Source organism: Nerophis ophidion, linkage group LG23 (genome assembly GCF_033978795.1).
Source record: "Nerophis ophidion isolate RoL-2023_Sa linkage group LG23, RoL_Noph_v1.0, whole genome shotgun sequence".
Taxonomy (NCBI): Eukaryota; Metazoa; Chordata; class Actinopteri; order Syngnathiformes; family Syngnathidae; genus Nerophis; species Nerophis ophidion.
In genome coordinates, this window is record NC_084633.1 from 39034006 (window position 1) to 39058348 (window position 24343).

The 24343-nt window shown below is 40.2% G+C and overlaps 1 protein-coding gene and 1 long non-coding RNA gene across 4 annotated transcripts in view; one reads left to right on the forward strand and one right to left on the reverse strand.

Annotated features, from left to right (window-relative positions):
- LOC133541240 (zinc finger protein OZF-like) overlaps window positions 1–24343 on the reverse strand; it is a 56658-nt gene that overhangs the window by 24627 nt on the left and 7688 nt on the right. The window contains exon 3 of one of the 3 annotated variants that reach the window (XM_061884504.1): window positions 14565–17612. The exons of the other annotated variants lie outside the window; for them this stretch is intronic. Coding sequence (XP_061740488.1) covers window positions 16627–17612 — 986 coding nt within the window. The 3' untranslated portion in view covers window positions 14565–16626. Of the gene's footprint in view, window positions 1–14564; window positions 17613–24343 lie in introns of those variants that run through there. 3 annotated transcript variants of the gene reach the window in all.
- LOC133541241 (uncharacterized) lies at window positions 9747–23454 on the forward strand. The gene is made up of 3 exons (XR_009803813.1): window positions 9747–9795; window positions 23017–23145; window positions 23245–23454. It is a non-coding gene; the product is annotated as an uncharacterized LOC133541241 (long non-coding RNA).

The following is a 24343-nucleotide window of genomic DNA, read 5'->3' on the forward strand; positions in this document are numbered from 1 at the left end:
AGGAGGTCTATTTAAAGGCTAGAGTATACAGATGAGTTTTAAGATGAGACTTAAATGCTTCTACTGAGGTAGCATCTCGAACTGTTACCGGGAGGGCATTCCAGAGTACTGGAGCCCGAACGGAAAACGCTCTATAGCCCGCAGACTTTTTTTGAGCTCTAGGAATCACTAATAAGCCGGAGTTTTTTGAACGCAGATTTCTTGCCGGGACATATGGTACAATACAATCGGCAAGATAGGCCTGAGCTAGACCGTGTAGTATTTTATACGTAAGTAGTAAAACCTTAAAGTCACATCTTAAGTGCACAGGCAGCCAGTGCAGGTGAGCCAGTACAGGTATATATGTATGTATATATGTATATAAAGGTATATACAGTACAGGCGTAATATGATCAAACTTTCTTGTTCTTGTCAAAAGTCTAGCAGCCGCATTTTGTACCAACTGTAATCTTTTAATGCTAGACATGGGGAGACCCGAAAATAATACGTTACAGTAATCGAGACGAGACGTAACAAACGCATGGATAATGATCTCGGCGTCTTTAGTGGACAAAATATATAATATATAAATGTTTTTCAACGCTTTGTCATAAAAATCTTGTCTCACTGTGCCCCTCTGTCAGACTACCAGGTAGGGTTGGCTACCGAATTCAGTACTTTTGTAGGTAATGACCGAAATCCCTCGGTACTATCAATTCACGTAAAATCAAAGGGTGCCATAGTTGGATACCTGTGTTGCATGTGACGTCGTGTCTGCTTTCAGACTAAACACGGGCTCACGTAAACAATCACTCAAGCAGCACTCAGGCCGGACTCAGCCAAACTCCCTCTAAGTCACCTTGCCATTTTCAACACCAACACAAGTGTTCATAAAAAAAACTCTCACACGTATTTCTATTTCAAAATGCGCTAGCTTAATGCTAATTGACATAGGATTTGCCATAGACAAGCTTCTGTTAGCATGAGCGATTTTAGATGGTGATTTAATAAGACTCCGGCTTATTAGTGATTCCTAGAGCTCAAAAAAAGTCTGCGGGCTATAGAGCGTTTTCCGTTCGGGCTCCAGTACTCTGGAATGCCCTCCCGGTAACAGTTCGAGATGCTACCTCAGTAGAAGCATTTAAGTCTCATCTTAAAACTCATCTGTATACTCTAGCCTTTAAATAGACCTCCTTTTTAGACCAGTTGATCTGCCGCTTCTTTTCTTTCTCCTATGTCCCCCCCTCCCTTGTGGAGGGGGTCCGGTCCGATGACCATGGATGAAGTACTGACTGTCCAGAGTCGAGACCCAGGATGGACCGCTCGTCGGGACCCAGGATGGACCGCTCGCCTGTATCGGTTGGGGACATCTCTACGCTGCTGATCCGCTTGAGATGGTTTCCTGTGGACGGGACTCTCACTGCTGTCTTGGAGCCACTATGGATTGAACTTTCACAGTATCATGTTAGACCCGCTCGACATCCATTGCTTTCGGCCCCCTAGAGGGGGGGGGTTGCCCACATCTGAGGTCCTCTCCAAGGTTTCTCATAGTCAGCATTGTCACTGGCGTCCCACTGGATGTGAATTCTCCCTGCCCACTGGGTGTGAGTTTTCCTTGCCCTTTTGTGGGTTCTTCCGAGGATGTTGTAGTCGTAATGATTTGTGCAGTCCTTTGAGACATTTGTGATTTGGGGCTATATAAATAAACATTGATTGATTGATTGATTGATTTCAACACCTTTGAATTTGATAAAGGAAACCACAACCAAGATTATATTTAGAATTTTACATTTTTGTGTAATGAGGACAATACTTACAGTATTGACACTTTGTAGGGCACAACCTAACACATTGATCTTCCTGAAAAAAGCTACTTTCCAGTTTGACAACGTAGCATAAATAGTTATACAGTGCTTGGAAGTGCAAGTGCATTGCAAAAGAGACTAATGTCATCAGAAAACAAGATCCAACAACTGGACAGCAGTTCTCGGTTGGGGACATCTCTACGCTGCTGATCCGCTTGAGATGGTTTCCTGTGGACGGGACTCTCACTGCTGTCTTGGAGCCACTATGGATTGAACTTTCACAGTATCATGTTAGACCCGCTCGACATCCATTGCTTTCGGTCCCCTAGAGGGGGGGGGGGGGGGGGGTTGCCCACATCTGAGGTCCTCTCCAAGGTTTCTCATAGTCAGCATTGTCACTGGCGTCCCACTGAATGTGAATTCTCCCTGCCCACTGGGTGTGAGTTTTCCTTGCCCTTTTGTGGGTTCTTCCGAGGATGTTGTAGTCGTAATGATTTGTGCAGTCCTTTGAGACATTTGTGATTTGGGGCTATATAAATAAACATTGATTGATTGATTGATTGATTTCAACACCTTTGAATTTGATAAAGGAAACCACAACTAAGATTATATTTAGAATTTTACATTTTTGTGTAATGAGGACAATACTTACAGTATTGACACTTTGTAGGGCACAACCTAACACATTGATCTTCCTGAAAAAAGCTACTTTCCAGTTTGACAACGTAGCATAAATAGTTATACAGTGCTTGGAAGGGCAAGTGCATTGCAAAAGAGACTAATGTCATCAGAAAACAAGATCTAACAACTGGACAGCAGTTCTCATAATCATCATTCTTTAAATGTTACATAAAAACAATTAACATCAACATACAAAAGTACTGAAAAATGGTACTAGTGGTTAGAGCAGGGGTAGGGAACCTATGGGTCTAGAGCCAGATGTGGCTCCTTTGATGACTGCATCTGGCTCTCAGATAAATCTGAGCTGACATTGCTTAACACGATACGTAATGAATAATTCCACTTGTAATCACAGTGTTAAAAATAATGTTCAAAATATAAAACATTCCCATGCATTTTTAATCCATCCATCTGTTTTCTACCACACCTGTTCAAGAAGTTGTGTTAATGGTAAGAAGTTATTTATTTATTATTGGTTAGTGTGGGGCTTGCCCTCCTGGGGGTTCTTCAGACCCCCAAGCACCGACATGAGAGCCTGTTTCAGGGTTACAATATTGTTTTATTTTTCAATAAGTCTCTCAGTTGCTTTCCAGCAATTGTATTTCCAGCCCCAACCCAGTCTCTCCTCCTGGCTGCTGCTTATAACAGAGCGACAGGTGATTAGATAACAAGGCCCAGGTGGGCCATCTACGCACCTGCCGCTGCAGGCCCGCAGGCCACGCCCCTCCACAGTTAGCTTCAGAATAAAAATGTTATTACAAAGAATAAGAGACCTATTATACTCTACAAATGTTGGTCTTACTTAAAAATGCAGGTGTTTAATTGTGTTCATTGTTAAAAAAAATATCATATGGCTCTTACGGTAATACATTTTAAAATATTTGGCTTTTTGGCTCTCTCAGCCAAAAAGGTTCCCGACCCCTGGGTTAGAGTGTCCGCCCTGAGATCAGTAGGTTGTGAGTTCAAACCCTGGTCGAGTCATACCAAAGACTATAAAAAAATGGGAGCCATTACCTCCCTGCTTGGCACTCAGCATCAAGGGTTGGCATTGGGGGTTAAATCACCATAAAATGATTCCCGGGCGCGGGACCGCTGCTGCTCACTGCTCCCCTCACCTCCCAGTGGGTGATCAAAGGGTGATGGGTCAAATGCAGAGAATAATTTCGCCACACCTAGTGTGTGTGTGACAATCATTGCTACTTTAACTTTACTTTAAAATATTTGCAAAAATGATGATGAGATGCGACACGAGGTGATATTCACTGATAAGCAGCTGTCCATTGGGTTGAAAAGGAAAGAAGAAATCCTTGTCAATGTGATGACACATGAGCCCTAAATGATGACATCACAACTACACGGACACAAAGATGAACATCAACATGATTCACTGGCAAAATATTGTTGGAAAATGCAGCTTGAAGTTGTTTTCTCAGCCACGAACAGCCAAAGAAGACACCATTTAAGACGAGGAGCAATTTGTGCAGATGTGAAAGAAATGTGCAAGTGTGATGAGGTCCCTCAGCGATGGAGACATCTCTCTGTGTTCCAGTGCACAAAGCATCCTGGAGGAAGAAGATGACTCAGCACATTCCCAACACAAGCAGGTGCGGATGTTAGCATGTGGCAGAGTCAACATCATCTTCACAGCAAGTCAGAAGAACATTTGGAAGTGCGGGAAAAAGCAAAGTCCTCGCTCAGCCTTCAGCCTTCAGGTCTCTCTGAGAGCTGCTTACCACCGTCACCTAGCTGGCGGAGCACAAAAGCTGCTCATGCTAAGCCAACACCTCACTCTGGTGAAGGACGTCCATCCAGAAGCTGCATCTTCACTCATATCACATCTTTTCAGCTGGGAATTCTGCTCTTTTACTTCCTGACTAGTCTAAGACTGAGTCTCCAAACAGGTTCAGCTTGGCTTCAAGGCTCATGTGCAAGCAGCCCTCCTGTGTCTTAGTCAGGTACATCCATCCATCCATCCATCATCTTCCGCTTATCCGAGGTCGGGTCGCGGGGGCAACAGCCTAAGCAGGGAAGCCCAGACTTCCCTCTCCCCAGCCACTTCGTCTAGCTCTTCCCGGGGGATCCCGAGGCGTTCCCAGGCCAGCCGGGAGACATAGTCTTCCCAACGTGTCCTTGGTCTTCCCCGTGGCCTCCTACCGGTTGGACGTGCCCTAAACACCTCCCTAGGGAGGCGTTCGGGTGGCATCCTGACCAGATGCCCGAACCACCTCATCTGGCTCCTCTCCATGTGGAGGAGCAGCGGCTTTACTTTGAGTTCCTCCCGGATGGCAGAGCTTCTCACCCTATCTCTAAGGGAGAGACCCGCCACACGGCGGAGGAAACTCATTTGGGCCGCTTGTACCCGTGATCTTATCCTTTCGGTCATGACCCAAAGCTCATGACCATAGGTGAGGATGGGAACGTAAATCGACCGGTAAATTGAGAGCTTTGCCTTCCGGCTCAGCTCCTTCTTCAATCAATCAATCAATCAATGTTTATTTATATAGCCCCAAATCACAAATGTCTCAAAGGACTGCACAAATCATTACGACTACAACATCCTCGGAAGAACCCACAAAAGGGCAAGGAAAACTCACACCCAGTGGGCAGGGAGAATTCACATTCAGTGGGACGCCAGTGACAATGCTGACTATGAGAAACCTTGGAGAGGACCTCAGATGTGGGCAACCCCCCCCCTCTAGGGGACCGAAAGCAATGGATGTCGAGCGGGTCTAACATGATACTGTGAAAGTTCAATCCATAGTGGCTCCAAGACAGCAGTGAGAGTCCCGTCCACAGGAAACCATCTCAAGCGGATCAGCAGCGTAGAGATGTCCCCAACCGATACAGGCGAGCGGTCCATCCTGGGTCCCGACGAGCGGTCCATCCTGGGTCTCGACTCTGGACAGTCAGTACTTCATCCATGGTCATCGGACCGGACCCCCTCCACAAGGGAGGGGGGGACATAGGAGAAAGAAAAGAAAAGAAGCGGCAGATCAACTGGTCTAAAAAGGAGGTCTATTTAAAGGCTAGAGTATACAGATGCACAACGGATCGGTACAACGTCCGCATTACTGAAGACGCCGCACCGATCCGCCTGTCGATCTCACCATCCACTCTTCCCTCACTCGTGAACAAGACTTGGGGCAGGGTCTCCTCCCCAACCCTAGTCAGGTACAGTCGTGGTCAAAAGTTTACATACACTTGTAAAGAACATCATGTCATGGCTGTCTTGAGTTTCCAATACTTTCTACAACTCTTGTTTTTTTTTGTGATGTAGTGATTGGAGCACATACTTGTTGCTCACAAAAAACGTTCATGAAATTTGGTTCTTTTATGAATGTATTATGGATCTACTGAAAATGTGAGCAAATGTGCTGCATGGGTCAAAAGTATACATACAGCGATGTTCATACTTGCTTACATGACCCTTGGTAAGTTTCACTGCAATAGGGCGCTTTTGGTAGCCATCCACAAGCTTATGGCAAGCTTCCGGTTGAATTGGTGCAGTTCATCTAAATTTGTTGGTTTTCTGACATAGACTTGTTTCTTCAGCATTGTCCACACATTTAAGTCTGGACTTTGGGAAAGCCATTCTAAAACCTTCATTCCAGCCTGATTTAGCCATTCCTTTACCACTTTTGACGTGTGTTAGGGGTCATTGTCCTGTTGGAACACCCAACTGCGCCCAAGACCCAACCTCCGGGCTGATGAGTTGCTTTTCTGACATGGACTTGTTTCTTCAGCATTGTCCACACCTTTAAGTCAGGACTTTGGGAAAGTCATTCTAAAACCTTCATTCTAGCCTGATTTAGCCATTCCTTTACCACTTTTGACGTGTGTTAGGGGTCATTATCCTGTTGGAACACCCAACTGTGCCCAAGACCAAACTGCAGGGCGCAATGTTTTAAGTTGTCCTGAATAATTTGTAGTAATCCTTCTTTTGCATTGTCCCATTTACTCTCTAAAATGCAGCAGTGCCATTGGCCGCAAAACAGGCCCAGAGCATAATACTACCACCACCATACTTTACGGTAGGAATGGTGTTTCTGGGATTAAAGGCCTCACTTTTTGTCTTCCAAACATATTGCTGGGTATTGTGGCCAAACAGCTTCATTTTTGTTTCATCTGACCACAGAACTTTCCTCCAGGAGGTCTTATCGTTGTCCATGTGATGTCAGTTGAATCAAAAATTGGCAACACAAACACAGCCGGTGTTTCTTTGTTTTTTGTGAAGCTTTAATATGGAGCAGAGCGGTCAAGCGAACATGTTTCTCTACCACTTGTCAACCAGCAAGTTTTTGGATGAGAAAATTGTGATATTAAGTCGGCTCTTACCGGACACTTGAGCGGAGTTTGCGTCCTCCTGCAGCTGTCAAAGAGGCAGCTACGACTGTTTTTGCTCCTCCATGGCTTCCCTCAGAAACACTGGCGGTCACCGCCGCCCTCCAACTTTAAGGTATGACTTTATAATCTCACTAAAACACTAGTATCAATCAATCAATCAATCAATGTTTACTTATATAGCCCTAAATCACTAGTGTCTCAAAGGGCTGCACAAACCACCACGACATCCTCGGTAGGCCCACATAAGGGCAAGGAAAACTCACACCCAGTGGGACATCGGTGACAATAATGACCCAGTGGGACGTATATTGACCCAGTGGGACGTCGGTGACAATGATGACTATGAGAACCTTGGAGAGGAGGAAAGCAATGGATGTCGAGCGGGTCTAACATGATAGTAACACAATAAGCAGATAAGGGATTTTCCAGAAATATCCTAGTAAATATGTCTAATAACATCTGAATAGCTACCACTGCCGTCGCCTTTTTTCTTTTCTTCTAGTGCTTCACTCCAACTTTCCTCATCCACGAATCTTTCATCATCGCTCAAATTAATGGAGAAATCGTTGTTTTATCGGTCCGAATCGCTCTTGCTGCTGGTGGCCATGATTATGAACAATGTTCAGATGTGAGGAGCTACACAACCCGTGACGTCACGTGCACATCGTCTGCTACTTCCGGTACAGGTAAGGCTTTTTTATTAGCGACCAAAAGTTGCGAACTTTATCGTGGATGTTCTCTACTAAATCCTTTCAGCAAAAATATGGCAATCATGCGAAATGATCAAGTATGACACATAGAATGGACCTGCTATCCCCGTTTAAATAAGAAAGTCTCATGTCAGTGGGGGTAGGGGGGGGGGGTTGTTTACATGTTTAGTGTATACAATTTAATTAAACAGCCGTTTAATGTATGAATATTAAATACCTGTTTGTTGTATGAATATTAAATATATATTTAATGTATAAATAGTAAAAACATATTTATAGTATTAATATTAAATACATGTTTGGTGTATAAATTAAATATATGTTCAGTGTATCATTATTTAATACATGTTTGGTGGATAAATATCAAATTTGTGTTTAGTGTATGAATATAAGTGTATGAGAAACCTAACTCATGTAAAACATAAATAAATAAAAATAAAAAAAGGAAAAAGGTCGATAGGGCTAGGTGATTAAATTATATTAATATGTATTCCAAAACATCAATAAAAAAAATTATTCTGAAAAAATCCCCAAAGGGCTGGGCCGTTAAACTATATCAATTTAATAGCATGACACATAGATAGAAAAAAATAGAAAAAAATTTGAAAAAAGCCGATAATGCTGGGCGATTAAACGATGTCACTATATATTGCAAAAGACATCAAACTGAAATCAATGAAAAAAAACAGTCATTTGAAAATAAAAACCCGTAGGGCTGGGCTGTAAAACAATATAATATATATAATGATAGACACATAACTGATGGGGGGGGGGGGGGGGGGGGGGGGTTGGTGGTGGGGGCGCGATAGCGAGAGAGAGAGAACCAGACTTATGAAAAGGGAACGTCCGCCCTCCTGTGGACTTCTGCCGCAACTGCACACATAAAGAAATACATTACTTCCAAGTGTGCCTTATTTAGTGTCCCAGACTTCCTTTACATGTTTCGTGTATAAATATTCATTAAACAACTGTTATATATATTAATATTAAATACTTGTTTAGTGTATAAATATTAAATACCTGATTAGTCTATAATATTAAATACATGTTTAGTGTATGAATATTAAATACTTGTTTAGTGTATAAATATTAAATACCTGATTAGTCTATAATATTAAATACATGTTTAGTGTATTAATATTAAATACATGTTTAGTGTATAAATATTAAATACATGTTTGTTGTATGAATATTAAATACATGTTTAGCGTATACATTAAATATGTGTTTATTGTATTATTATTTAATACATGTTTAGTGTATTATTATTCAATACATGTTTAGTGGATGAATATCAATTCATATTTAGTGTATGCAAGGGAGTAGGTCTGATTTTGAGATTGGTGGGGACACAAAAGTGCTCCAAGGCAGCACTCTGAAAGTTGACTTTTTTTTTTTTTTTTACATTAGCAATCATAATTTCACGTCATGCTTCCAAAAAAATATGTTGATGCATGACAGATGCATGAAGGACAATGACCATAGAACTTGATGGTACAGTTACTGCCTGAGCAAAAAGGCTTTTACTAAATATGAATATTACTTCATATTAATTAATTATATTTTAGCATTGTAAAATCACATGACCATCTAGTGAGGGTTTGTTGTATTTCCACCACTTTGGTATTTTCAAACCGTTGCTCACTTCTACACAAATACATGAAACTAAAAAATAATTTCAAAAATAAAACGGAAATGTGAAATCCGGCGATCTGATTGGCTGTTAACCGTGGTTTAAATATTCTAAAGCCGTATCACTGCGTAGGCTATCACTCCGCCTCAGGCATGAATGGAAGTTGTTGTCATGTATCCATGACAACGGACCGTTGCAGTCCGTAGTAAAAGACAGCTGATGTTTTTACGATGTTAAAAAACGGACTAAAGTAGTTGAATTCACATGTTTAAGGTTAACTTTCACCTCCGGGGAGGGTTAACAATGGTAAAGGGGACTAAGCATTGACTTTCACCTGAAAAAAAGCGGAGGAAAAGACGATAGGACGACATTTGAGGAAACGTGACGCCGGAAGTAAATGCGTCATCCCATAGCTTGTGTTTGTAAATTTAAAAAAATATATATATAATACAGCGTTAACAAAACGTCTGTATTTTTATAATACAGCGTTATATTTTTATAATATAACGTTAACAAAACGTCTGTATTAATCATGACGCCGGAAGTAAATGGGGGGGGGGAAGGTTTTTGTAGGGGGGAAGAAATTTGGCGTGACACACTGCCTCTCGTCCGCTCGCTAGCAACTAGCATGTAGGCTATAAATGTAAGTTTCTTAATGCCCGTCCTATCTTTTGTGCCTTTAAAAAAGCTCTGGAACTTTACATTAAAACGCTCTCTACCTCTAACAACAAAAAAAGCTGTGAAAACGATGATGCTGTGTTCCAAATTTAAGTTGTTTGATGAATCTGAATAAGCCTACGGCTTTGCATTTTGTTTATTATATATATATTTTTTTTGTATTCTATTTTTATTATTTTGAACATACAACCCCCTGGTGCTGTTTTGTACTGTTTTCATAATGTTTTATATTGTTGTTTGACTTACTGTTTGTAATTGTTGAAATTTATAAATAATCCTTTAAAAAAAAAACAGAAGGAGTGACAGCGGGTACAGCCAATCACACGTAAGTTAGCATGAAACCAGCAACCAATCAGGGAGCGATATTTAGGTTAGAGGCGGGACTTCTAGCAGAGACCGACATTTAACCCTTTCTGTGCTATAATCATTGACTAAACATTACGGGCAGCGCTTGTATTGATAGTGACTACACAGTAGCGGCTGGATATTGGTAGGGACGTGTCCTTAGCGTCCCTACCCAATTCTACGCCCTTGAGTGTATGAATGACCAGATTTACGGAAAGGGAACGTGCGCCCTCCTGTGGACTTCTGCCGCAATTGCACACAAAGAAATTAATTCTTTCCGAGTGCGCCTTATTTAGAGAATGATAGACACATGTTTACTGTATGAATATTAATTATGTGTTTAGTATATGAATATTAAATATATGTTTAGTGCATGAATATTAAATACATGTTTAGTGTATAAATATTAAATACATGGGTAGTATATGAAAATTAAATATATGTTTAGTGTACAAATATCAAAGGCCTACTGAAAGCCACTACTAGTTTATATATCAATGATGAAATATTAACATTGCAACACATGCCAATACTGCCTTTTTAGTTTACTAAATTGCAATTTTAAATTTCGCGCGATCCTGCTGAAAACGTGGCGGTATGATGACGCTTATGATGACGCTTATGATGACGTCACGGATTGTAGCGGACATTTTGATCCAGTACCGATCCCAGCTAAAAGTCGTCTGCTTTAATCGCATAATTACACAGTATTCTGGACATCAGTGTTGCTGAATCTTTTGCAATTTGTTCAATTAATAATGGAGACGTCTAAGAAGAAAGATGTAGGTGGGAAACGGTGTATTGCAGCTGCCTTCAGCAACACAAACACAGCCGGTGTTTCCTTGTTTACATTCCCGAAGGTGAAGCTTAACTATGGAACAGAGCGGTCAAGCGAACATGGTTCTCTACCACATATCAACCGGCATGTTTCGGTGGGAAAATGGTGGCAATAAGTCGGCTCTTACCGTAGACATGAGCAAAGAGTTTGCGTCATTCTTCCTGCAGCTGCGGACTATTTTGCCTCCTCCCAACGGTCGCCCCCGACCGTTGGATGCTCACACGGTGGAGGAGGGGGGAAAAAAATAATCTATGCCATGCTGCCTTGCCTCGTCGAGAAACGTGACTTCCCACGGAGACACTGGCGGTCACCACACCCGTGGCTGCACCCCTCCGACTTTCAGGTATGACCATATAATCTCACTAAAACACTAGTAACACAATAAGCAGATAAGGGATTTTCCAGAATGATCCTAGTGTAACAAAGAGTTCAGGGTGTCCCAAGTTAACAGAGAGTGTGAGGAGGAGGAGGGGGAGATTTGTCCCTTCAGCGTTACCGTGGGGCTGTGACGTAGGGTGTGTGGTTGAGGAGAGAGAGGTGTAAAGGACTTCACATTAAAGAAGTGGTGGCTACTGGACCTGCTCTAATGTCTCCCCTTTATTATTTTATTATAGAAGTACACTGTATAGGCCAACCCAGGACATTCGGCTACACTAGTAAATGTGTCTAATAACATCTGAATCGCTCCCACTGCCCTCGTCTTTTTTTTTTCTTTTCTAGTCCTTCACTCTCACTTTCCTCATCCACAAATCTTTCGTCCTCGCTCAAATTAATGGGGAAATCGTCGCTTTCTAGGTCCGAATCGCTCCTGCTGCTGGTGGTCATGATTATAAACAATGTTCAGATGTGAGGAGCTCTACAACCCGTGACATCACGCGCACATCGTCTGCTACTTCCGCTACAAGCAAGGCTTTTTTATTAGCCACCAAAAGTTGCAAACTTTATCGTGGATGTTCTCTACTAAATCCTTCCTGCAAAAATATGGCAATATGGTGAAATGATGAAGTATGACACATGGAATGGACCTGCTATCCCCCTTTAAATAAGAACATCTCATGTCAGTAGGCCTTTAAAGGAATTATTATTAAAGGGAGAGAGTATAAATTGGCCGGATGCGGATGACATTTTAGTCTTCCTCTGGCACCCAACATACTCTCGTCCTGAATTAATACAATCATTTGTTTGTTTGTTTTTTACATTTTGTTATATTTGGGGGGGGGGGCGCTCTTTGGGTCGTCATCTTTGGGAAATAAACAAACATATTTTTTTGACCTTTAGGCCAGACTATAGATGTATGATGTATGCAAACATGATGTCATGGATAACAATGTCTGATGCTGGATGTCAATAATAATAATAATTAAAGCTGCAAGCAGCGTTGGTCGGGTCCGCCTTTGGCTGCTGCCCCCGAGACCCACGGCCGGATAAGCGTTAGAAGACGCCTTGGAGCCACTATTTTGAGAATCTAATGCATTGTGAAAGTAATGCAGTTGTTGTATTGAAGTGAAAATATCAAACTTCCTGTTGATTTTTGCCAAAGTATGTTAATTATTAAAATGTAGGTCTAAGTGAGACCTACATAGTGTTTTTTGTTTCATGTCTCTCTGACATTCCTACCGGAAGTTACAAGCAGTTTTGGCTGTGTTTTCTTCCTAGGAGCAGTTTGTCCGTGTTGTATTCCTAGGGAGGCGGTAGAGCGCAATTTTGAGTTTTGAGGTTAGGTCTTTTCATCAAATCGCAATTTTTGCCAGACCTGATGTGTGTGTCAAGTTTGGTGAGTTTAGAAGCATTTTAAGGGGGTCAAATAACAGCTCAAAGAGGCAAAAATGACATTTTTTGGGAGACTTTGCACAGGGGTTCTTTGAAGGCGCGTAAAATCAAAACCTGAGAACTTATCAAAACTCTGTTCTATACTTTTAATCAGAAAGGTTCAATATCCCTCCTGTGCGAGTTTGAAGCCAAAACAACAAACGCACTCAGAGGAGATAATGTTTGAAGAAAGGTGACCGGTTTTTACAAAACTTTTGTTTTGAAGGGGGGATTGCAAACTTCATGTTGATTTTTTTGGGGGGTTGTCGATCTATGAAATGTAGGTCTAAGCGAGACCTACATAGAGGTTTTTTTTCATGTCTCTCCGACATTCTTACCGGAAGTTACAAGCAATTTTGTCTGTGTTTTCTTCCTAGGAGCAGTTTTTTCAGTGTTTTATTTAAAAATAGCGCTAGAGCGCAATTTTGAGTTTTGGGGTTTGGTTTTTTCATTAGATCGCAATATTCGCCAGTCCTTATGTGTGAGCCAAGTTTGGTGACTTTTGAAGCATTTTAAAAAGGGGTCGAATTACAGCGCAAAGAGGCAAAAATTGCATTTTTTGCGAAAATTTTATTTTGAAGGGGGTTTTGCCAACTTCCTGTAGATTTTTGCTGAAAGAAGTGAGTGTATGAAAATTGGGTCTAAGTCAGACCTACATAGGAGTTTTTGTTTCATGTCGCTATGACATTCCTAACAGAAGTTACATGCAGTTTTGTCTGTAATTTTTTCCTAGGGGGCGCTCGAGCGCAATTTTCATTTTGGGGGATTGGTTGCTTAATATGTTGGGAAGGTTTGCTATACCGACGTGTGTCAAATTTGGTGAGTTTTGAAGCATGTTAAGGGGGTCAAATTACAGCGCGTAGGTGCGGAATAATAATAAAACACAGCAGTTTCAATAGGGTCCTTGGCCCATGGCAAAGGACTCCACAGGAGTCCTTTGCCATGGGCCAAGGACCCTAATAATAATAATTTTTAGGTAAAAAAATGATGTAAATGAAATAGTAGTAGTTGTGTTGATAGAAGTAGTGGTGACTTCTCTCTCATGTGGAGGCTACACTCCACATGAGAGAAGTCAGAAGTGAGAAGAAGATATTGTCAATCCTGCTTTGGGGTGAAAGTGTGCTGACATGACACTAGATTGCTTCTCCCTCATTATCCAGCCTGTCAATCTTGGCTCAGCTCATTCCTCAAAGTCCATTTCTCACATCTGGTTACACCAGGCCGTTGTGTCAGTGTTCTCCGCTGTTTAGTGTTTTACTTCCTGTCCCGTGCTTTTATTTTGGCGGCTCTTCTGGTTTTGGTGGTGTTTTCCCATGGCTGCTTCACTTCTGTCCCCCAGCGTTTCCCCTCACCTTTTTTCCGCTTGCAATCAGGACTATTTAAATAATCCTCTTGCTACCTTCGTTGTTCACTTGGGACGATCGACTATACTTTTTGACAGCAAGCTCTGGTACGCACGTACTTTGTGGACGCCGTCTGCTCCACATTTTATGTGAGCCTTTTGCTATGTTTCAGCAGTTTTATTTTCTTCATAGGTCCCTGTTGCTTTCGGTTTTTGTTCTTTTATCAATAAATATCCCTTTTTTTACTGCACGCTGCCACCTCGTTCGTCTGCATCTTCAAAATCACTAAAGGATTTTAACTAGCATTCCCAGTTTCCAGGTTTTGGTGAACTCTTGTGAAATATCCACTGTCATGTTACTTTTTATCGTTAATCACTTAGTAAATAAAGAAAATATTTACTGGGTCCTGCTACTAGTTCACTTTTTGTGGTGTCATTTTTATACCTGTTAAGGAAAGTATTTGTTCTAATTATATAAGTAATCCTCCATATTGGCAGCCATAGTGATTCATTTATTGAGTGGAGCAATACAATTTGGATCTGACAAAAAAGTAAACAGAAATGCTGTCTTCCTCGCTGATAAAACATGATAACAACATGCATCTGCTAGCTCACCATCGCCCCCACTTCTCAGTGTGGCGAGTTGGAGTACTACAAGAGGAGCTCTAATACAGTGCTTAAAGCTGTATTTGTAGTCTAATTATCGAGGAATAATGAGGTCACACTTATATTAAAACATTAATGCTAAGGTTTCTTCCAGTAGTGGACCGATAACGTCTGATGATGATGTGTATGTGCAAGTGAACAAATGGATCCACAAGGGACAACAACCCTTTCCACAGACTACACACACATCATAAACATCAATCTTAGAAGCCTCCAACAATATATTTGAAGAAGACTTTAGGATTAAAAGTGAAGATGTGAGGTGAAATAAGTACAAATGCAGCAATAAAAACAAGCAAGTCCACTCACGATGGCTCTAAAGTTCAGTGATGTGTTGCTAACTTCAGCCTTTTTCTTCTTTGTTGATGTTTTGCAGTAGTTAACATCCATGATGCAACAATGCTGCTCATCTACCAGAGTACACGTTATGTTAATTTTATTCATTCATTCTTTCAATTGGATAATAATATCAACAAAATGCAATCGAAAAAATGTATGAATTTATAAGACCCAAAAGAAAAACAAATTTAAATAAGATGTCCTGTCTTTAAACAACAAAAAAATAAAATAAAATAGTAGCTACATATATAATATTTAATAAATGCACATAACTTAAAAAGTGATTCCAGGACAACATATAACAGTAGAAGATGAGCAGCACTACATACAACATCAAATATACATTCATATTAAACATGCTGTGTTTTTTAAGTACATTTAGCACAATCACTGTTTAAAGGCCTACTGAAATGAGATTTTCTTATTTAAACGGGGATAGCAGGTCCATTCTATGTGTCAAACTTGATCATTTCGCGACATTTTTTTCTGAAAGGATTTAGTAGAGAACATCCACGATAAAGTACGCAACTTTTGGTGCTGACAAAAAAGCTTTGCCTGTACCGGAAGTCGCAGACGATGACGTCACAAGTGTGAGGGCTCCTCACGTTCTCACATTGTTTATAATGGGAGCCTCCAACAAAAAGTGCTATTCGGACCGAAAAAACAGCAATTTCCCCATTAATTTGAGCGAGGATGAAAGATTCGCGTTTGAGGATATTGATAGCGACGGACTAGAAAAAAAAAGTAAAAAAAAACAAAAAAAAAACCCTGATTGCATTGGGACGGATTCAGATGTTTTTAGAGACATTTACTAGGGTAATTCTGGGAAATACCGTATCTTTCTATTGTGTTGCTAGTGTTTTAGTGAGTTTAACAGTACCTGATAGTCGGAGGTGTGTGTCCACGGGCGACTTTATGGACGACAAGCTCAGCTGATCTCCGGTAAGAAGCGACTTTTTACCACAATTTCCTCACCGAAAACTGCTGGTTGACATTTGGTCGGGATCCATGTTGGCTTGACCGCGCTCTGATCCATAGTAAAGTTTCATCTCCAGGAATTTTGAAAAAGGAATCACCGTGTGTTTGTGTGGCTAAAGGCTAAAGCTTCCCAACTCCATCTTTCTACTTTGACTTCTCCAATATTAATTGAACAAATTGCAAAAGATTCAGCAACACAGATGTCCAAAATACTGTCTAATTATGCCGTTAAAGCAGACGACTTTTAGCTGTGTGTGTGTGCAGCGCTCATATTCATAACAGCCCGTGACGTCAAGCGTACATGTCATCATTACGCGATGTTTTCAACAGGATACTTTGCAGGAAATTTAAAATTGCAATTTAGTAAACTAAAGCGGGCGTATTGGCATGTGTTGCAATGTTAATATTTCATCATTGATATATAAACTATCAGACTGTGTGGTGGCTAGTAGTGGCTTTCAGTAGGCCTTTAAGTGTCTTTAAATCCCTGCAGCTTTCGTCACTGTTACACACTTGTGTTTACTGACCTGACACTTAAACTTGAAAGTTTTATCACACACTGTGCAACTAAATGGTTTCTCTCCAGTGTGCATTCTCATGTGTAACATACTTTCATTCTTCGTGTTGAATCTTTTAACACACGCTGAGCAAGAAAAAGGTTTCTTTCCAGTGTGTGTTCTCATGTGTCTGGTCATGTTTTGCTTTTTGGAGAAACTCCTCTTACAAACAGAGCAAGTAAAAGGTTTATCACCAGTATGTGTTCTCATGTGTAATATCATTTCATTCTTAGTGTTGAATCTTTTAGCACAAGCTGAGCAAGGAAAAGGTTTTTCTCCAGTGTGTGTTCTCATGTGTGTGGTCATGTGATTATTTCTGGAGAAACTCTTCTTACAAACAGAGCAAGTAAAAGGTTTCTCTCCAGTGTGTGTGCTCATGTGTCTGGTCATGCATTGCTTTGTGGAGAAACTCTTCTTACAAACAGAGCAAGTAAAAGGTTTCTCTCCAGTATGTACTCTCATGTGTCTTGTAAAATTAGTCTTCAGTCTAAATGGTTTCCCACATTCAGAGCAGTCAAAGTGTTTTTTGTTAGTGTGATGTCTCGTATCACCTTTAGAGTCATTTTTCCTCTCCAAAGGTTTTTGGATGTGGTCACTGTGATCAGAAGAGTCTGACATCACGTGGTCCATGTCTGACAGTGGAGCAAAGATGCTGTCTGGTTCTGACTTGATATCTTCACAATGCTCTCCATCAGCTTCTGTGATGTGTTGACTTACAAGCTCCGCCCCTCTGTTCTCCTCACTTTGACTGTGAAGAAGCTGTAAGGACTGAGCTTCATATTCATCATGAAGCTGCTCCTCTTTAATGTGGGAGGGGGCCTGTAGCTCCTTCTGTCCCACACTGGAGCTCCACTCCTGCTGCTTGGAGGGAATATCTTCATGACTCTCTGCTGACACCTGCTGGACGTCTGCAGAACACACAACACAAATGAGGTGTTACTGTATTGAAGTTTGCAGTATTCAAACTATTCACATGTGAGCTAGGCCAAATAGACAGTGATAGGCAGGCAACCTGGAAAATGTAGTAAGCTAAGCTACAAGTTACTCTCCATTAAATGTAGCTAAGCTATCCTCAGAGAATTGTAGCTAGCTACACTACACGCTACACCGCAAAAGCAGCGTAAAAATACCTATCATCTCAAAAAGGTAAATTCCCAAACAAAATGAAAATAGCTAAAGTTGCACCAATTTAGAAAAATGGAGACAAACACCAATTTACAAATTATAGACCTGTTTCTTTACTTCCACAATTTTCTAAAATCATTACAAAACTGTCCAATAACAGATTGGAGAGTTATGACCAATGCAATAAATAGTGTGGGAAGCTGAATTTTCCTTGCTTATTTCTGTACTCCATGACACACCATATTTACTCTTCCTCTCGTCCACAGTATGGAGCGCAGTTGGCGCGAGGCAGGAGCACACACCTGAGGTTGATTAAGGGGGGGTCTATTTAACCTGGGTGCCGGCGCTCGCAACTTTGTGTCTCACTGCTGACTGCTCGCATGCGTACCTTTCTTCGGCTCACTAGCAAACTTTCGTTTGACTCGTGCTTCTCGCAGGTTTGCTTGTTTTTCTCTAGCCTTGTCTAGCTCCTTTAGTTTGTTTGTGTTACTTCTTTCAGGAAGTCTTTTTCCTAGCCTCGTCTAGCGTTTTATTTTGGTACTTAGCTCCTCTGTTTTACTTTTTCCAAACAGTATTTTTACCTGGCTGTGTCCAGCGCTTTTTGGTAGCAACTATTTCAGTTCTTTCATTGTGTGTTTTTGTGCTCCACCATCGCCTTGTGTTTTGTATACGGCAACCTTCTGTCCAAATAAAGGAAGAACTTTGCTTTGCTACCAAACATGTCTCTGCATCCTTGGGATCCACACTTTCTGCACATAACAGATAGTAAAAAAATATGCGGCAGCAGTGTTTATGGATCCAACTAAAGCATTTCACACACTTAAACACAAAATTGTGATAAAAAAACTAGAACGGTATGGCATCAGAGGGCTGGTCTTAAAATGGATTAGAAGTTATTTAACCAACAGGAAACAATACGTGAAACTAGGTGAACACACTTCTACAACACTAAATATATCCTGTGGTGTACCTCAGGGATCAATACTAGGACCAAAATGGTTCAATCATTATATAAATGACATTTGTAAAGTTATAAAATATTTGAAATTAGTATTATTTGCGGATGACACGACGGTCTTTTGTTCAGGAGAGAACACACAGAAGATAGTACAAATAATAACAGAAGAAATTATTAAATTAAAAATATGGTTTAAAAAAAACAGACTATCTTTGAATCTTAGTAAAACTAAAATAATGCTATTTGGTAACAATAGAAGAGAAAGTCAAACACAATTACAAATAGACGGAATAGAAATTGAAAGAGTAAATGAAACCAAATTTGTTGGTATAATGATTGATGATAAAATGAACTGGAAATCTCATATAAAAAATATACAACATAAAGTAGCAAGAAACACGTCAATAATGAATAAAGCAAAATATGTTCTGGACCAAAAATCCCTTCATATTCTCTACTGCTCACTAGTGTTACATATCTGAGTTGTTGTGCAGAAAAATGGGGAAATAACTACAAAAGTACACTTCATTCATTAACTGTGTTACAAAAAAGATCAGTTAGAATAATACATCATGTTGGATATAGAGAACATTCAAACACTTTATTTATTCAATCAAAAATACTGAAATTCCACAACATAGTGAATTTGCAAACAACTAAAACTATACACAAAGTAAACTATAACCTGCTAGCCAAGAATGTACAAAAAATATTCTAAAAAAAGAAGAGAAATATAATCCTCTAGACAAATGTAATTGAAAACATTTGTACGCACATACAACACTTCAGACCTTCAGTATATCAGGATGTGGAATTAAATGATGGAATGGATTAAGCAAAACAATCAAAGAATGTACTAATATGATCCACTTCAAGAAACTCTTCAAACTTCAAGTATTTACAAAATAGAAAGAAGAAGAACCATGATAATAAACTTTCTGAATTTATTTCATCCATCCATTTATTTTCTAGATGCTCTTACTCATCTCACCATATGAAATGTAACTTACTTCACAGAGAATTATTATTATTTATTTTTATTGTGATTACTTATGGAGTATATTGTCAATAAATTGAGAACAGGAAATGAACAAATGTTTTAGCAACTGTTATGTAAAAGAAAAGGGGTAGGATTAAATAAACTCTGCTTCTTCCTACTCCTTTTACAACATGTTGAAAAGACAAACTGCAAATTGTGATGTGTCATGTTTTATGTGTGATGTATCATGTTGTATACATGCATGTGTGATGTATCATGTTGTATGCATGCATGTGTGATGTATCATGTTGTATGTGTGATGTATCATGTTGTATGTGTGATGTATCATGTTGTATGCATGCATGTGTGATGTATCATGTTGTATGCATGCATGTGTGATGTATCATGTTGTATGCATGCATGTGTGATGTATCATGTTGTATGCATGCATGTGTGATGTATCATGTTGTATGTGTGATGTATCATGTTGTATGCATGCATGTGTGATGTATCATGTTGTATGCATGCATGTGTGATGTATCATGTTGTATGCATGCATGTGTGATGTATCATGTTGTATGCATGCATGTGTGATGTATCATGTTGTATGCATGCATGTGTGATGTATCATGTTGTATGCATGCATGTGTGATGTATCATGTTGTATGTATGCATGTGTGATGTATCATGTTGTATGCATGCATGTGTGATGTATCATGTTGTATGCATGCATGTGTGATGTATCATGTTGTATGTGTGATGTATCATGTTGTATGCATGCATGTGTGATGTATCATGTTGTATGCATGCATGTGTGATGTATCATGTTGTATGCATGCATGTGTGATGTATCATGTTGTATGCATGCATGTGTGATGTATCATGTTGTATGCATGCATGTGTGATGTATCATGTTGTATGCATGCATGTGTGATGTATCATGTTGTATGTATGCATGTGTGATGTATCATGTTGTATGCATGCATGTGTGATGTATCATGTTGTATGTGTGATGTATCATGTTGTATGCATGCATGTGTGATGTATCATGTTGTATGCATGCATGTGTGATGTATCATGTTGTATGCATGCATGTGTGATGTATCATGTTGTATGCATGCATGTGTGATATATCATGTTGTATGTGTGATGTATCATGTTGTATGCATGCATGTGTGATGTATCATGTTGTATGCACGCATGTGTGATGTATCATGTTGTATGCATGCATGTGTGATGGATCATGTTGTATGCATGCATGTGTTATGTATCATGTTGTATGCATGCATGTGTGATGTATTATGTTGTATGCATGCATGTGTGATGTATCATGTTGTATGCATGCATGTGTGATGTATCATGTTGTATGCATGCATGTGTGATGTATCATGTTGTATGCATGCATGTGTGATGTATCATGTTGTATGCATGCATGTGTGATGTATCATGTTGTATGCATGCATGTGTGATGTATCATGTTGTATGCATGCATGTGTGATGTATCATGTTGTATGCATGCATGTGTGATGTATCATGTTGTATGCATGCATGTGTGATGTATCATGTTGTATGCATGCATGTGTGATGTATCATGTTGTATGCATGCATGTGTGATGTATCATGTTGTATGTGTGATGTATCATGTTGTATGCATGCATGTGTGATGTGTCATGTTGTATGTGTGATGTATCATGTTGTATGTGTGATGTATCATGTTGTATGCGTGATGTATCATGTTGTATGCATGCATGTGTGATGTATCATGTTGTATGCATGCATGTGTGATGTATCATGTTGTATGCATGCATGTGTGATGTATCATGTTGTATGCATGCATGTGTGATGTATCATGTTGTATGCATGCATGTGTGATGTATCATGTTGTATGCATGCATGTGTTATGTATCATGTTGTATGCATGCATGTGTGATATATCATGTTGTATGCATGCATGTGTGATGTATCATGTTGTATGCATGCATGTGTGATGTATCATGTTGTATGTGTGATGTATCATGTTGTATGCATGCATGTGTGATGTGTCATGTTGTATGTGTGATGTATCATGTTGTATGCGTGATGTATCATGTTGTATGCATGCATGTGTGATGTATCATGTTGTATGCATGCATGTGTGATGTATCATGTTGTATGCATGCATGTGTGATGTATCATGTTGTATGCATGCATGTGTGATGTATCATGTTGTATGCATGCATGTGTGATGTATCATGTTGTATGCATGCATGTGTGATGTATCATGTTGTATGCATGCATGTGTGATATATCATGTTGTATGTGTGATGTATCATGTTGTATGCATGCATGTGTGATGTATCATGTTGTATGTGTGATGTATCATGTTGTATGCATGCATGTGTGATGTATCATGTTGTATGCATGCATGCATGTGTGATGTATCATGTAGTATGCATGCATGTGTGATGTATCATGTAGTATGCATGCATGTGTGATGTATCATGTTGTATGCATGCATGTGTGATGTATCATGTTGTATGCATGCATGGGTGATGTATCATGTTGTATGCTTGCATGTTCCAAATAAACTCAAACTCAACTCAACTAATACTTGGTCGATATTCAAGCCTCAAAATGCAAATAAAGTATTGTTGGCCTTTTTTGGATGGTTAGAGAGGACCTCCCATTGGCTCCATTGCAAGTGGACTTTTATTTACATTTATGAGTTAGAATTAGGATATATGGAATATACTCCATATATTGTGGGTTTGTCTCTGTGCGATATAGAAAATGACTATATTGTTAGTATGTAGTATAAGTTCTCACGCAGTTGCTTTTAGCCGCGGGCATTACACTACATCCTCTTCTCACTCTTTCTTGTCTCTCCTTCTCACAGAGACATAAAACAAGCGCACCTTCTTACGTACGTCACATACTGTCGCGCGTGCAACGTCATACGCCCTCGCAGAACAGACAGGTAGCGGCATGGTAACGTTAGCTGTGGTGCAAACGGAGTGGTGCTAGTGGTAATGTGAGAGAAAGAAGGTGCTAATCTGGTAACAAATGAAGGAATAATTAATTCCCAAGAAAACGGCACAGGGTCCATCGTCTGGCGGTGGTTTGGCTTCAAGCGGGAAGATGTTGAACAGACAACCGTAATATGTCAAGTATGCGGCAAAAGCGTTGCTACAAAAAGTAGCAGCACTGCTAATGTGTAGCATTAGTTGAAAAGAATGAGGAGTGCTTGAAACTCTGCATGTCAACATCTCAGTTTGGTGCCACACCTGCAAAATGCCCAAGCAACCTGTGGAGAGGCGGAGCCGGCAGTCAGACAGCGAGGCAGGGCACACCAGAGCCCGTTGCAAGATGGCAGCGAGGAGGCTTAGACGGCAAGCAAGTGGTGAGGCGGAAGGCGCCGGGATTTACGCTGCAAATATTATCAGGTGAGTAGATCGCCCAGCTGGGCACGATTAAACAATCCTGTCACGTTGTATCAAAGGGCGGCAGCTGTGGACGTGAGGATAAGAGGCGGAGAGAAAAGAAGGAGCTAGAGGGAAGCTGACGCTGAGCGAGAGAGACTGAGAGCTCAAGGAAGAAGACGACGCAAGAAGCTGAAAAGCCTGGGGGGACGAGCGAGCAGGGAAGGGGAAGGCTGAAAAGCAGCCCGGCAAGAGACGTTCTTATTGAAAAATAAAGAAGTCTAAACCTGCTCGACAGAATTTCCTTCCTTGGTGGTACGTGGAACCCGCATGACAGCAAGCAACTGTCACACAGTCATTTCCACATCAACAACATATGAAAAAAATAGTCAACAACAGAAGGAGATAACGTCCACAGGAACCTACCACATAGTGAAGGACGAACACTATTTGATTTCCTATCATGCAGCTCATTTTTATTTGACACTTATTGAAATATCTTGTGTGACATCATGCACAAAAGTGCACTTTATTTGTTTTCAACTATATTAGTGGCGTTCTGTACAAAACGTACACTTTAATTTAGTGTTGTTTTGATATGTCATCTTAGTGACATCATGCACAAAAGTGCACTCATAGCTTGTTTTAAAATGTCTCTGACAATCTTGCACTTTCTGTTTTGGAAATGACATGAATGTTTGTGCCACTGTGCCAATAACTGTTTCATAAATACACTTTTAGTTGTGGTTTCCCTCTCTGCATGAAAGTTTAAAAGTAGCATATATGAATGCAGTATGAAGAAGAATGTTTGAATGTAGACACATAGAATCATCATACTGCTGTCATTATATGCATCAAGTGTTCATTCAAGCCTAAGGCAAAATATCCACATATATATGCTGTATCGTGACATTGAGATATTAATAAAAAGCCATATCGCCCAGCCCTAGTTAGAATGTGATTTGTTTTATTTATATATATCCACCATCATGTCTTTTATAATGATTGTCAACGATGGAAAATTTTCCCCCAAAACTGCAGTTCCCCTCTAAATTCCAGTGATTATATTTAAGACTTGAAGTGTATGAGCATGAAGTGATGAAACCTACTTGGATGAGAGGACAAAGGTCTTGTAAGAGAAAGTGAAGAGTCCAGTTGTGATGGATTGAATGCCCTGAG